The 15,840-nt window shown below is 43.5% G+C and overlaps 1 protein-coding gene across 4 annotated transcripts in view; it reads right to left on the bottom strand.

The window, feature by feature from the left end:
• The window catches only part of schip1 (schwannomin interacting protein 1), a 233,620-nt gene that overhangs the window by 31,901 nt on the left and 185,879 nt on the right, over positions 1-15,840 (bottom strand). For 2 of the 4 annotated variants that reach the window (XM_028574669.1, XM_028574668.1), the window contains exon 9: positions 5,820-6,584. In XM_028574669.1, the coding sequence (XP_028430470.1) occupies positions 5,820-6,584 (765 nt within the window). Of the gene's footprint in view, positions 1-5,819; positions 6,585-8,325; positions 8,739-9,429; positions 9,870-15,840 lie in introns of those variants that run through there. The other 2 variants (XM_028574671.1, XM_028574670.1) reach the window with 2 other exon arrangements.

The raw sequence follows: 15,840 nt of genomic DNA, 5'->3' as shown, positions 1-15,840 counted from the left end.
AAGATGATCAACCAGACAAACAGTGGAGGAATGTGTAGCTGCGGGCTACATCTTCCCACCCAACACACTGTTATCTCCAATCAGAGCAGCCCCTCTATCTGAAGTTGCCCACAATGCAGTTGGGATGCCTTGGTGACATAATTTTGAATCATTCCACACAATAGAGAAGGTAAAATACTTAGTATCCTTCTACCTCAAGTGATCAAATAGGAAGCTTATCTATCTTTGTTAGTTCATCCACACATATAGCGTCATTATTACTCATCAATATAAAGAGGTTTGTATGTTTTTGTGTTTGTTTGCGTGTGCAGACGAGAAGAGATTATCAGGCAACTAATTAAACTGTACTTTGACACCAGATAAGAGCAGTTTATAGCGTCTATCCTGAGGTATTTCTTAGGTGTTTGTGTTTCCCTTGGTTACAGTTTGTATGAAGAACGTTTTGACAATACCCACCAGCCAGCAAGTTGACGTGAAACTTCAACCTTTCTCTGCATCTCAAGGTAAGGGAGCATTCAAAACAGGTGTATAGCAGCACAAAGCTTTGCTTATTTAAAACAGGGTTCAAGTACACCTGCACTGCATATTTGATGATATTCTTTCTTTGCCAGAAAGAAAACAAAATAGAGAACTACCAAGCAGAAACCCACATATTATCAGGGTCCTGCCAGTGAGAACCTGCTCTTTGTTAAAGGGTCACACAGAAAATTACTGTAGTTCTGAGAAAAAGTCAGATGCATGGACAGATGTGCAGCTGGCTCTACTTTATGTTCCATTCTCGACATATTTAACTTTTCTGTTACATACTAACTCAAAAGACAACATGTCACAGCAGAGGAATGTAGTGCCCAGAGCTACAATTACATTAGGAAGCATTTGCCAAACAATTTATCTAACTTTGAGTCTGAACTTATTAAACATTTGTCCTGGTTTGACTACAGCCTTTCGTTTGTAATGTTGAAAATTTCCTTTTTTGCTTTACCTGAGTTAAGTGCCCGACTTGCTGTGAGGAATCCAAGGTTAAGCTGAGATGAAAAATACTCCACTGATAAAAAAAAGAAGAAGGAAAAGGAATAAAAACATCTACCAACAATGGCAGAATGTCACGATACCATGAGAAGAAAAATCTATCCTTTGAATCAGTGAGGTTAGTGTGTGCATGTGTGTGTGGACTAACAGAAGACAGAAAGCTGCCTAACTCTAAAGCAGAGGTGTTGCAGTGAGTGTGTAGGGAGTGTGTGTGTGTGTGTGTGTGTGTGTGTCTGCGAGCTGTGGTTTACAGAGGGCTGGGCGTGTTTCGGCTGGTACCGGCACACACTCACACACGAGGAACAGTGGTTAAGCCAAGGGGGCTGAACAGACACCGGAGCCTCAAAAGGCGCTATCCACACCTGGCTAAAGCCCTGCCCCCACATCTGAAGCCTCCTCCTACGAAGTTCCTACCCATGTATACGTTGACTGTCTACTCCTCCAACTTCCCTCACTTTATGGCCCGCCACTGTCTTCGTTCAAATCATATCTCTGACCCCATAAACCCTTTCTCACCTCTCTCTTATTCCACATGTTCTTTTTAATCCCGTCTATCTGCTACTCTTCTAACTGCAGACTTGCATGCTTTGCTTCCCCATATAGGACCTAACTCCAATGTGAATAGTCATAGTTTGTGCTTATTTATATCCACTATAACTGCAACAAGGACTTCTCAAACCCTACAATTTCCTACTTCTCCTACCTTCGCCGTCTCTCTCCCTCTACGTGGCACAGTCTGAGTACTGGGTGAAGGTTGTAGTTAGGTTGTTAGTGGAGGGCGGCGAGCACAGTTCAACTGTTGAACTTGAACATAATCACAGAGCACAGAGTGGAGAGAGACAGAGAAACCTCTCTCTGCCATTGATCTTTTCTCGAACCTCTCCCTGCTTTTCTTCTCAATCTTTTTATTTTCCACAACCCCTTCAGTGCTTCTCGGTGGCAGAGCACTCCACATTTCTACAATTCGGTCTGACTCTCGGCCTTTTTAGAAGGTGTGCTTTCCTATAAAGTAGATCTTCATCGAACAGACAAATCATTACATCTGTCCTAACAGGACCCAGATTATACTGTACATTTAGAAGTTGTCCAACTTTTTGCAAAGCAGATATCTTTTTATCCCATTTCTAATTATATTAATTACATCATGCAATGCATTTACATAAAGGTGCGAGACTTGCAAGATTTTCGTACCTTTAACACCTCAAACCGCAAATATGAAACTATGCACTCACATGTGCAGTAAATACTCTGGCATGATTCACAGATATAGGCCTATATGTGTGTATGTGTGTGTGTGTGTGTGTGTGTGTGTGCGTGTGTGAGTGATAAAAGCTCTTCTCTACATTTTTTAAGTAGGAGTGGTGCTGCAGGTCTTAGCACAGGTCGTATCTATCTAACCATGGTTTGTCCATGTTTTTTCTTTTTAAGTTGTGCGAGTAAGTGTCGGTGTGTGCACTCTGAGATTGAAAAAGAAGTAGCCTGTAGGCATGGATTTACAGTAATACAACACAGGTAAATTTCGGAGTATAGATTATCTATGTATGTAGACTGACCCCATCTCTGCCTTTTTCACCTCAAGACTGGCTCGGAAGAATAATATTACTGTTTGCCTTTTAGGGGCGCGGAGCTAAATGGAGGGTTAGGGGTAGTGTTACCCCGAGTGTACTTGAGGTCCCTGTGGGCCCTCCCTGCCACGCGACGCCAGAGGCAGAGTTCATTAGAAACAAATTACAAACAGGTCAGCGTGCCCCTCATCCTCATGATTGGTCCGGACCCCACACCCACAGCTTGCAGGGAGACGCTGAAATTACAGCAGCCAGAAAACACACCCTAAATAAACACACCTGCACCAATATGACTGGTTCGTTAAAGCAACAAAAAAAAAAAAAGAAAAGAAATAACAGCACGATAAATGAAGGTTTTTATGGTACAGACTAGCTCCATTGTATTACAAAGTGATAATCTACAAAAAGATCTACAGCACGAAGAAACATGCCACTGCATGGTGAAAAACCAATTCCACTCTACTACTGTAGCTGTGTGTTTAAAATGTTGAATCTAAAGGAATACTTGGCATGCTTGGCAAGAAAGTAAATAAGCTTGTTTTCCCAAAATGTCAAACTATTCCTTTAAATGTAGCTGAAAACCTAAATCTCCCCACGGGATAGTAAAAGTTTATCTTGATCATGAACTTTTCAAAGACCTGCAGACTCACACTGGACATGTGAACGGGACTGAGGTATGCAGGAAGAGGTCTATGTATCCTATCTGTCTGGTTTACAGCTCATTTGATCTGATCCATATTTGACCATTTTCTTATATACAAACAAGTATGGTGTACTGTTACTGCTGCATCTGACTGGAGATCAGGCTCCAGGCACTTTGCGACCGACTATTAGCTTTGAGCTTCACTGTGTCCCGTCTTTCTTAAAGCACAGATGCTTTTGAAGCTCTACTGAAGCATGAAAATCTCTGTCCCTCTGGACCCCAGCAACATCCCAGACAGACAGACCCCTCCATACATGAACACACGCATCATCTGGCTGGTGGGTCCCGCCTGGGTGGATGTCTAAATATTTAACAACATTTTAAAAGCACCAGCTCCCCTTTTACCCCAGGGTGTCTGATAAGTCAAGCAAATTAAGAAACTGGGATGGCCCCTGACATAGAAAGACACCGGGGAAGTCTTGTGGGAATGTCTCAGTTGCTAAATTGACACTCGATTGCTTTTGATGCTCTTATTAGCAGGTTAGCAGAGGGTCAATACGAGCATAGTCTCGTTAAAGTGGCGCTATGCAGTTTGGGCCATTTCTGCGCTCCCTCTACAGGTTCGGAATAGATATTTGGTAGCTCCTATGTTTACTTGTTTCTGACTCCGTTTCCTCTTTCTCTGTTCCTCCAACGATGCTTTCCTAGCTTTCTGCTTCTTTTTTGCCGGCTCAGCCATGACGATAGTGTGAAAAACTCAACGCGAGACCTGATATCACAGGCGCTAGGGGGAAGCAAGACGACCACCATTCAACTTGAAAAAAGTCCTATAACCATTCCAGTGGCTCCGAAGCTGTTCAGTTAAGGTAAATTAAGCTAAAAAAACGGTATAGTTCCCCTTTAAGGAAGCTCACAAATAGGACTAAACCAACCAAAAGGTCAAATTACATGTCAGAAGTTCAGTGGGTTGATATAAGCCATATGATGGGCATTCCTCTGAAATAGAGCAGCACTTAAAAGATTTCAAGAGTGGGATTGTGCAGGATATGCTTGTGGGTCTCATCAATTCTGGTATATCTCTTCTGATCCCAGCTCAGGTGGGAATACACAGCTAATTCAAAATTTCTTATCTACTCAGGGCCATCAAAATCTGCTGCCCCGGTATTTTCTGAGGATTTGCTTTTCCTTGTAATCTGAAAGACAGTTGGAAACCGTGGCACTTTATCAGCATCAGGACCAGGCTATCTCTATCAACCACACCAGGCCTGGTCTACAGTACCTTCATGTACACACATGTGAGACATAAGGTAAAGAGCATGTGTGGGAATGTGTGTGTGTGCACAAGATTGTGGCTGCATGTGGAGACAGAGGCTCACTTTCAAGAGATTTTCTTCCAACCAGGTCAATAATATCACAGCTGACTGGCTATAGGGAGAGAGAGGGACAGAGAGACGGAGACAGAGCAGACTTTCCCTAGACTAAAGCGAGCCAGGAGGTGACCTTCTCATTTAAGATGGACAGCAGGTAATGAACAATGACACAAACACATGAGCCATGTGACCCCGAACTGCCTGGTCCCAAAGATACCATCTTCCTGTCCTTTTCCTCCCTCTTTACTTCCTTTCATCCCCCACTTATCACGCTGCATTCCTGGCGTGCCTCAGGGAGACAGAGGGGGCCTCCAGGATAGACAAACAAAGACACACAACACACACAACACACTAACAATGGCACTGGCTGCAGCCATTGTCTGTGTGCACTGAGAAAAAGGTCTTGGTGCTTGCATACCAAAAGAGAACACCAATCCCCCTTTCTCAAACACAAATATGTGTCCTTGCTTAGTTTTATTCAGTGACACAATAACTGCATGTCTCTGCGCTGAAACTGTGGCTGCTGTAAACAATTTTCTCCTGCTCCTCCCTAAACATTTTTAAAGCTACACCCTTTTGGACCCGACCCAAAGACCAACAACAAACCGTAGATCTCTGAGACCGCAGACTAGAAGACTGTGATTCAAACTGAGTGATGTCACGAGATTGCAAGTGAACCATAACAGCATTAAGCGCTGGAGCTGCTGGTGTGGCATTAAAGGCCTGCAGCAGCTCTCTGCTGCTGTAAATGTCAATGCAACACTGACCTCTTCTGGTAGAAACACCACATAGCCACAACAAAGGACAACCAGATTTTTTTTTTTAAACTAGGTTAAACAGATACAAGACTGTAAGGTCAGCAATACATATTTGCTGTAGTCATTATCTGTCCAAAGTCATCAAATAATAACAATTATTTGCTTGCACTGTTGGACAGAGATTCTCTGAATCAGTGTATGTAGTATGTTGTATGATTTCCATGATTGTCAGGTTTATAGCTTGGCCACATAGCTTAGCGGTACATTAGCCGACTAATCCCTCTTCCTTACTCCAGCTAACCAAACCTAATGTTTCCAGGGTCCATCTGTCACAGATAACTGCTGGATAACAGATGCCTACCAGAGCATGGGAAAGCAATGTGTGAGATAACTCTTGACACACATAAGTAGAAAAACCCACAGGAAACCACAAGTAAAGTCCTTAGACACTTACAGAGGTGTAGTTGGTCTTGCCCATGTTGTGGTTTTGGTTGAGGTTCTGGTTCTCCTGCTCTCTGCACTGCAGTCCAGCCAGGTGTCTCTCCAGGGCTGCCCAGTCCATGGTGGGAAGAGGCTCCTCCTCTACACCCTGCTCCTCTTTGTGTCCCACCAGCCGTCCCCCAGTCCCTCCACTGCCTCCTACACCACCACCGCCAGTGCTGCGGCTCCCCCTGCCTTGAGTGGAACTGCGGTGGCGGGGCTTGGGAGTCCCTGTGCCCCCCTGTGGTGTATCGGGGGAGTGGAGCTGGTGGCTCCTGGGCAAAATCAGATTGCCGTTCTGTTTCAGTTCCTCTGGAACGGCTGCAATTGAGGTGGCAGTGTGTCCTCTGGGGGCCGGGAGGGGCGGGACGGTCTTCACATCCTGGAATTCTTCAGCGAGACTGCGACTGTTCACTGTCTTCCTGTAGCCTTCGCCAAGGCCGTCAACCCCCACAACTCCTCCTCCGCCTTCTTCCTGAACAGGAGGCTGTGGAGAGGTGTAGTCCTCTCCATACTCGCTCTCCCACTCCTCTATCACCTTCTTCTTATACTCTTGGTAGTCCTCATCCTCCTCATAGTCCTCTAAGGTGACCAGGTCCAGAGAGGGGGAGGATTTGTAGTCGTCCAACGTGGCCAGATCAAGAGAAGGGGAGCAAGGTGTAACCTTGTTGGAGTTGGACTCTGAGCTGGAGCGACTGGATGCATCACTCCCCAGGTCCATGCCATCCTCCCGGTAATCCTGCAACGACAAAGGAACAGAGAACATGAGTGAACTATGGAGCGTGCACGTGTAAAGAACAAGAGTTTGAAAGAGAGAGAAAGAAAAGAGAGGGAATAGGAAAGAGGAAAATGAAAAGAGAATTTAGGGAAGTGTGTAGACTTAGATTAGTCACACCAGTGTTGTGGTTTGAGACATGCAACCACAAAGCACTTCCTGTCCTGCGGGAAACTTCCTTTCTGCGCAGAATTTTGTAGTCACTGTTCCTCTCAGACTTTCCCGAGATTCCCGGTCTTAATACACTATACTAACTAATCATACATTCCTCTGGTGAATGTGTACACGTGTGTGTGTGTGGGATTGTGCAACACTTGATACACACAGTGAAGGTGGAGTCCTTGTGGCTGGATGTGTCAGAGTAATATCCCACCACCCACTGCTACATCTGTACAGCACCACGGGCACAAAACATGGGTGTTTTGTGAGCGGGGAGAGTGAGTGACACGGACATGTTGATACACCGAGCAGAATGACACGGACAGATGAGTCCAGAGTTGTTGTCTAACCTTGACTGCGTCGCTCCCGTGGAGCCCCAATCACCGCCTGATTAGTTCACAGCTAATGAAAATGTCTGCGTAGTTTACAACCCTCCACTAATCTCCACCTGACCTGAGCCTTCTCTTGCGGTGTTATCAGTCTTTTTTTCCACAGGAGCACATTATCATAGTGCATCAGCCCACCTTTAAAAGTTAATGAAAAGCAAGGAGCAGCAACATTTCTCTCAGGGCAAAGAGAAATTGACGACACATTCCTAAGTGATCCACATTATGAGTTGCTCTGGAAAAGAAATTAATCATAAAGATTGATAATTACTGGTTTATACCATGAGGACTTATAGTTTTACACAAGACTCGAGAGGGAGAAACTGCCATACATACGGTATTACCCTCCTTATAATAAGCTTTCTTGAGTTATGGCTACTGGACCACACCTGTGCAGACACTGGATGTTGACGTCAAAGCACGATGCAGAAAATATCTATGTTGGTCAAAGCAATGTGACTCAGCATCTTGGAGACTAGATACACAAATTGCTGATGCGGTGTAGAGACATAAGCCACTCTATGATGAGGAGCTTGCATTTCTCCATGAAATGCTAATGGCTTACAGAGAATAGAAGTGAAGCTGCTGCAGCGTTAAAGATGGCACTAGCTGCACAAAAGCAGTATTTTGCCTTGCCATTAGATAGTTTAATATAAAACGCTATTTTAAAAAACTTAGTAACATATGGCATTGCCACTGAGACCTCCAGGGTGTCATGGGGAGAGTTACATTTCAGTATTATTTTACTCACTCATGGATAAGGCCAGTGAATGTACAATTACTTTTTTGCTTGTTACTCAGTCAGTAATGACATGTCAAATCCCACATTCAGTTCCTAGGGATCATTTCTAACAATCTGTGGGTTCTTGACATTTTTTGGGAGCATTTTAAGGCCTTTATTTCCACATGACAGCTAAAGACATAGAGAGTTCTTGACATGAAACACTCCAGGAGCCCCTGTCTACCTCTGAAGGGGGAGGACTTGGGCACACAACATTACCAGCCTACTTATGGCTTAATGCTCTGAAATCGCTTAGACCTGGTATTTTACAGCAAAATGAATTTGTAAAATGGAATATTTAGGCTTAAAAATGTAGCATGGATCGCACAATACTATCAGATATAGCCTATCAGTAGCCTACATCGGAGAACAACCTTACCGAGGCGCTCATCAAACGCGCTGTGTCACCGCACGGTCACCAGTCCCCGTGGTGCGTGAACCAGCCTGTCATCTTGACTCTGTCACCCTTTATAAGTGATAGAAAAACCCCCGGATTAAGGAACCGGGTGGAGGTTTCCTCTCCAAATCAGGAAGACCGCTAAAATAGAAGCAGTGTATCCGAGCTGCGATCGCGTTTCAAATCTCGGTCACCGATCCTTTTCTTGAAGTGTTATCCCGGTTTGTGCAGCCTCCCAACAGCGCTTGTTTCCCAGATATTACAGCGTCAATACATATTGGTCAAATGAGGTCGGTTAAAAGAATGTAATTATTTAAAGTGTGCGTGTATTAGAGAGAGAGAGAGAGAGAGAGAGGGAGAGAGGGAGGGAGAGAGAGAGAGAGAGAGAGAGAGAGAGAGAGAAGGCGCTGCAACACGGCAGGCTGGAGCGGTAAAGCTGATCCGCTGTGGGATTAACCGAAGCGCAGGCAGACCATACAGGCTGGATTTGGCCACGAAATACATGCAAATTGACAGCTGCACCGATCCCCACCCCGCAGCCGGGCGGGTGTCTGGGCGGGCGGGGGCTACCCTCACTACTCTGCCCGTCGTTCTCTAGGTGGCATGCATTGGGGTGCCAACGCATACGCCCAGTCTTTGCGTGCGTCGAGTACTCCAAGTGGCATTTCTCCATGCATTTCACAGTTGCATGATTACATCTGGCAACATAATATTTATTTTAAGAGGGGGCATTTGATTAAAAAAAAAAAAAGACACATTATTTAGGCAATACGCATTTGGATAATACGCGTGCGTTTATTAAATTTCTCATTCATTGGCTACTCATATGATGTAATGTTGCCAAAAAAGTCCCAGGAGGAACATGATATCCCCCCCGGCAACAGCGGTGACAGAAACGCCCAATATCACTCTATCAATCGGAAGATGACACTACAGCTGAGACCAGACTGACCCCCCCATCTCGATACACCATTAACGGCCAAAATGAAAGTCACCGTTGTGCATTAGTCAACCCTACCCGGTGGGAAACGAGCTAAAAGTAGCCTGGATGCAACATCAGTGCCTTTGAAAGGAGCCGATACTCACTGTCATCATCTTTGTAGCTTCCCCGTCGCGTCTCAAGACATTGTAAAGTGGAAATCCCAGCTGTTAGACAACGGCGACGGTGCTGACTTGTTTCACAGCAGCTTTATTTTAAGGGCGGGTGGTGGTGGTGGTGGGGCTGGCTTCGCTGGAGAAATTACAGAGAGCCGGTGGACAATTCAGCACAGTCATCGCTCTGAGTGTATAGTCTGTCCACAGATGAGACAACCGGAGTCTTGAGTCCTGCCAGCTTGGACAAAATAACGTAGCCTAGATGCCTTAAAATCCCAGCAGGTCAACTCGGCTTCTTTCCTCTCCTCTCCTCCCCGACACACACACGTACACACACACACAAACAGCGATGCCCAACCAACAGTCCAGCCTGCGCGCTCCCACGTCAGCTGGAAAATAAATAGGCTCTGAGTAAAGTGACTCCCCTTATGTTGTGGGCATGTTTCAGAGCTTTCACACAACCAGGCGGCCTTTATCAGTCAGTTATTAGGCAAAACAAGCATGCTGCTGCTCCACGGCTGGCACAGGTTTAGTGTCTGTGGAGGCTCACTCTATATAAGCCGGCTCTCTGTCGCAGCCTGCAGCTCTGAGGAGAAAGTGACGACGACAGAACCCACTGACCTTGCACATATCAGAGAGAGAGAGAGAGAGAGAGAGAGAGAGAGAGAGAGAGAGAGAGAGAGAGAGAGAGAGAGAGAGAGAGAGCAGACTATCTAGGTGCATTATTGAACATTCTTCTGGTATTCTGAATTTAGAATATTTCCAGACCTACTTTTTATCACATGGATCCCTGTTGTTATATCTACTATTTGGCCTCACATATTTAAAACAAAGCCTGTGGTTTTCATTTTAAACAGAGTTTAGTGCTACACCTGTACAATCTAATGCAATCCAATGCAACAGCCCTGCAATAAACCCAGTCTTTGTGAAGGTTATAATGTTCAGTTTGGGTTGAGATTGTGTCACTTGTACTAACAGTTGTGTAGACCCCACTGCAGGTATAGCCACAGAAACACAAAGCAGGTTCCAAACAACTTAAAAGGTAAGTACAACCTAGACACAATGTTATATTAACAATATCACTTTTTATTGTACAAAAATATAATGTTCTTCTATAAAATCAGCACAAAGGGCAAGTTGAAGAGCAAACGCCTACACGTCAAATATCAGACCCTGCTTGCTGGAGACTTCCATATTAGATTAAAAGCTGTATGAATCTGGAGTTCATAGTTCATATGCTCACCAGGCAATTCACTTATTATATCTTTATCATTCATTTGTTAACAGGAGGCCAATATTGTTGAGGGCAATCTTGCACACATGCACACAGCTTGCTTTCTTTGAAGTTTGCATTTCCCTTCAGCGTCAAAGCCTTTGAAAACAGTTTTGACATTTCATCCTTCCCCTTAGTGAATTGTTCCACCAAACAATGAAAATATGAAGATATCCATGATATGTCACATCAAAGCTCTCTGATACATGTCTTCATCACACCTGGAAGAAGAAAATGCCTTTTACTGTACTTTTGATTGAAGAGGTGGTCAAAGAAAGTTCACCGTGCAACACTCCAGGCACCACCTGCTTTCTTTTTCTCCAATCTACTAGAGGAGAGGTGTGGTGTCTGTCAAACTGTCATTCAATAGGATTTACCAATCACTGAGGGCAGAAACACGTGGAAAAACAGCCAGGTCTAGAAGACCCCAACAGTGCATGAGCTAAAGGTTAACTTCAACACTACCGACATTCTGCCTTTCTAGCCGATACTTTCTAGAGTTTTGTCAGAAAATCAGACCTCTCTAATTCAACCCGGTACACCAACCCTACAATTTACAGCCTTGGAAAATTACCATTATCAACTCATCTCGACACTTTGGTAAAAAAACAAACATTATAAGCTTCACAAAGAATTGGTCAGAAGTCAGTTGGCAGAAAATTCATCACTTAATATTTTGATGATCCATTGATCGTTACAGCTCAGCTAATTCTTAAGCAGAAATTACAAGAGAAGTTTGGGCTCCAGCTGCTCAAATGTAAGGATTTGCTGTCTTAATTTGTCATAAACGATAGTTAATTAAATATCTTTGGGTTTTGTATTTAAAAAAAAAAGGTACTTAAAGGTCCCATGGCATGAAAATTACACTTTATGAAGTTTTTTAACATCAATATAAGTTCCCCCAGCCTGCTTATGGTCCCCCAGTGGCTAGAAATGGCGATAGGTGTAAACCGAGCCCTGGGTATCCTGCTCTGCCTTTGAGAAAATGAAAGCTCAGATGGGCCGATCTGGAATCTTCCCTTTATGTCGATATAAGGGGAAAGGTTACCTCCCCTTTCTCTGCCATGAGAAAGAGAGAGACATCATGGCTTGCAAACAAGCGAAGCATGGCAGTTTGTCAAGGCCACTCCCCCACCCTCCACCTTGCCCCCCCTCTCTCCTCCTCAATAGCTACAGACACAGAAATGCAAGTCAGAAGGAAAGCTCATTGTGGGACTGGCTCAAGTGGCTGTAATTCTGCACCAAGGCTGAATTTTGGGAAAGAGACTTCAGATACAGTATTAGGGGACCACTAAGGCCTATATTAAAGCATCCACAAAGCAGCATGTCATAGAGCCTTTAAAGACTTTACCTAGGGCTCTGAGAAGTTGACATTTAATCGATTAATAAAAAAATAGACGGCAGATTTTTTACTAATATTGTAAATATGTATATGCCCATCTTATTTGAAATGCTCTTGCTGAATGAAAACATTGTAGTATGACATATGAGTTAACAAACACACACACACACACACACACACACACACACAGATGGCAGATGCAGTTTCAGAGCTGAAGAAGGGTTAATACCAACATAGCATGATATCTTCATGTTGCATTCTGTTTCCTCTTGCAACAGCTGGTAATTTACATATTAGGAAATGGAGATCAAGTTAAATGTTAGTGATGAACCAATCTCATCCAAAGCAGGAGTAAAGCATACTCCAAAGTGTTTGTATAACAAGTGTTATGATTAAGAACTGGATCTGCGTCTCTCGAGTGGTAAGCCAAACATTTGGAAATACAAAAGTGCTGCGTTGGGCTTCAGTGATGTTGTGGATGGCCGGCCTAGAATTGTAGTGTTTTGAGAGATGGGAGTTGTCTGCAGATGTGCTGCATTGATTGTATAATAGCAGCACAAAGGACAAACCAGTCCCTGTAATAAGTGAGCAGTACTTCAAAGACCCCAGGCTGAGCCTCTCCTTCCACTATAGGGACTGTACTAGTGGGGACCTCCCCAAAGAGGAGACAGCAGGAGTCTAACCTATTGCTACTACTCTCTCATTCCCCGCCGCCACTGCATTTTAACTCTCTTATCAGCCCTTCCACTCCTCCCCTCTGCTTTTACTCCCCTATTCCCCAAACATTAATTTGATCATAGTGAAGCAAAGAGAAGAGTTGTAAAGTTAACGGAATGCCGTCAAGGAGGATAAGCTACTTTTGGGGGTTTTGTCTCGGAGAGAATGTGAGGACTATAAGTTAATATGCTCTCCAGGCAATTAACTTATTATATTGTATTATCATGAACTTGTCAACAGGAGGCCAATATTGTCGAGGGCACTCTTGCACATACATAGGCACACACACAGCTTGCTTTCTTTGAAGTTTGCATTTCCCTTTAGCGTCAAAGCCTTTGAAAACAGTTTTGACATTTCATCCTTCCCCTAAGTGAGTTGATGTGTCACATCAAAGCTCTCTGACCTTTGTCTTCATCACACCTGGAAGAAGAAGATGACTTTTACTGTACTTATGATTGAGGAGGTGGTCAAAGAAAGTTCACCGTGCAACACTTTAGGCACCACAAGGTGGTGAAAGGTGCAGCATCCGTCAAACTGCCATTCAATGGGATTTACCAATCACAGAGGGGCAGAAACATGTGGAAAAACAGCCAGGTCTAGATCTACATTATCTGGGAAAGCTTTACTCTATCTGCCTGCCTAACCAAGCTCCTAGTCCATCGACAGCAGCTATCTGACAGAATCACTGAAGGCCCATTACTGACAGTGAGATAAGGCCGGAGAAAAGAATGCCCCTCAGATAACACCAAAAAGTCAGGGAACATCTTCCTCTGCTTATATCAGTCTCACATGCGTTTAAAAAACAGGGAGCTCTTGACAGTCGGTGAGAAATTGAAACTGTCTCTGCCTTGTCAGGAGCTCACCAACTCTAACGGAGAGACACCGAAAGTGACCTTGGAGGATTCTCCCTCTCACTTTTTCCCTCTCCCTCTCTCTTGTTAGGGGCCGAGGGGAAGCGCTCACCTTGAAATAAGACTCGGGCCGAACCAGATGACAGAAAATGAAGCGTCAGAAACATGACTGTGGTACAAGGCCGGACCTGCAGATGGGAAATGTCCTGCCTGGTTATGAGAGACACGGGGCAGCGAGAGGCCAGGCAGGAGACTCAACACCAGGATCTCTCACCATGTCGTGTCTTTTTCAGATAAGGAAAAGTCATTCCTCGCTGTCATGAAGTAAATCATTATACTTCACAGCATAACTTTTTAATATCCCCCCTTACTAAACACTTGTAACACTTAAATGACTCCTTAGCTTCTATACATACTCCTTATTACCTAAAGCCAAGAGGAGTCCTATGCTCTGAGAAAGTGATGCCTAGGGTAAATGGAAAATTGTTAACATTTACCAACCTATTACTGTCTGAGAAACACTAGGGTTTTCTCTGCGTCTCTCTTGTTCAATCTTGTCTGTAGAGGATTTATATACTTGGCTAAGTTTTCCTGACAGTATTCTTACATAAATATATATTCTATAGAACCGGAGGGCTTAACTTGTTCAAAAGGCCAGTTTGAAGAAGTAATTTGGCCACCATGTACCACCAAACTCATTGTACTTAAACTAGTTTTCTACTGCTTATGTTAACTAGGAAATATACATTACATTTACATTGAGAAATATGTTTTTGTCTGAGAAGTGCACACATAAGGCTTGTACATTTGATGAAGGTGAGAAAATAAACCATAAAGCATTATTATTTTAACAAATACGGAAAGGTTTTATGTTGTATATGTTGTTACTGAGTTACTAATGTTTTGGGTCAATAAAAGACTTATTTGGGATTTAGGAGGGGTAGTGCTGCTTAAAAGTACTGGGATAAAAAAACAAACATTGTATTTAAAGAGCCCCTATAATTTTTCTTATATAATCTTTTACTGTGTTATATAGTTTTTTGTGTGTGTAATAGATGTATAAAGAATAAAAAACACAACTTTACTCCAAATTAAGCTTTCTCTCCCACAGACAACACTTTTTCTATGGAGTTATATTCCTATCTTTATTCAAGAGCGCATTCTTTCAATTTGAGAGCATTTCTCACTGATATTACGTTCAGATTTTGTAATAATTTCCCTCAAAACCTTGCTCTCACACTCAAATGGTCATGCTCGTGCTTGGATTTGCTCTGCTTGTGCTCAAACTTTGTGCTCGGACTCAGATATGTTGTTCTGTGGACAGATTTCCTGCTCTCAGCTTTGAACCTTCTCCTCGCACTCAGCCTGATTCTGCGCGCTTGCAAATCTGATGCTCTCGGATCTCTCGCGCGCTTGGATTTTTCTGTGTTACAACACTATCAAAATTCCACAACCAATAGAATGCCAGGTGTAGTGTTGACCAATGAAATGATCCCTGCCCCGTTGAGGGTGCGTTCGTTTTATGTGAGAACATCCGTTGCGGCCGGCTCCTCTGTAACCATGGGTCTGTAACCCAAGTTTATTTAACCCCGCCGTCCATCGCTTTATTATTAGTATATGTCAATAATGATTAATGATTAATGCCCATGGCTGCAATCACAACAGAGTGGACCAGCTGACCAATCAGAGCAGACTGAGCTTTTCAGGAAGGCGGGCCAAGAGCTCAGACAGACTGTTTTAGGCAAAAAAGCTGCAGTAATGGGCAGTATGAGAAATATATCATGTTTTTTGAAAATCTTTGCACAAGCATGTAAACCCATTTTAGTAGACCCCAAAAGTACAAATATGACGCTGAAAATGAGTATAATAGGGGCTCTTTAACCTACGAGCTGGGGTTTCTGAGACTCCAAACAGAAGTAATGTAATAATTATAATAATAATAATAATAATACATTTAATTTGCAGAGTGCGTTTCAAGGACTCAAAGTTGCTTTACAAGGTAAGGTAGAATGTGTAGAATGTGTCATTCATTGTAGCAGACTTCTAAAATATGTCACCAGTTCAAAATCATTTTCATCAAAAATTCTCATAACATTTGTGCAAAGTATTAACATGATAACACATTGTTGGGTATGTGTTTGAGCTGTTAAAGAGGGCCGGACAGGTCCCCAGGACACAAATAAAAAGAACTTCACCATACTGATGCAGAAAATCATAAA

The sequence above is a fragment of the Perca flavescens genome, chromosome 3 (genome assembly GCF_004354835.1).
Source record: "Perca flavescens isolate YP-PL-M2 chromosome 3, PFLA_1.0, whole genome shotgun sequence".
NCBI classification, from domain to species: domain Eukaryota; kingdom Metazoa; phylum Chordata; class Actinopteri; order Perciformes; family Percidae; genus Perca; species Perca flavescens.
Note: the sequence above shows the minus strand (reverse complement) of the source record. Positions and strands in the feature narration are given on the sequence as shown.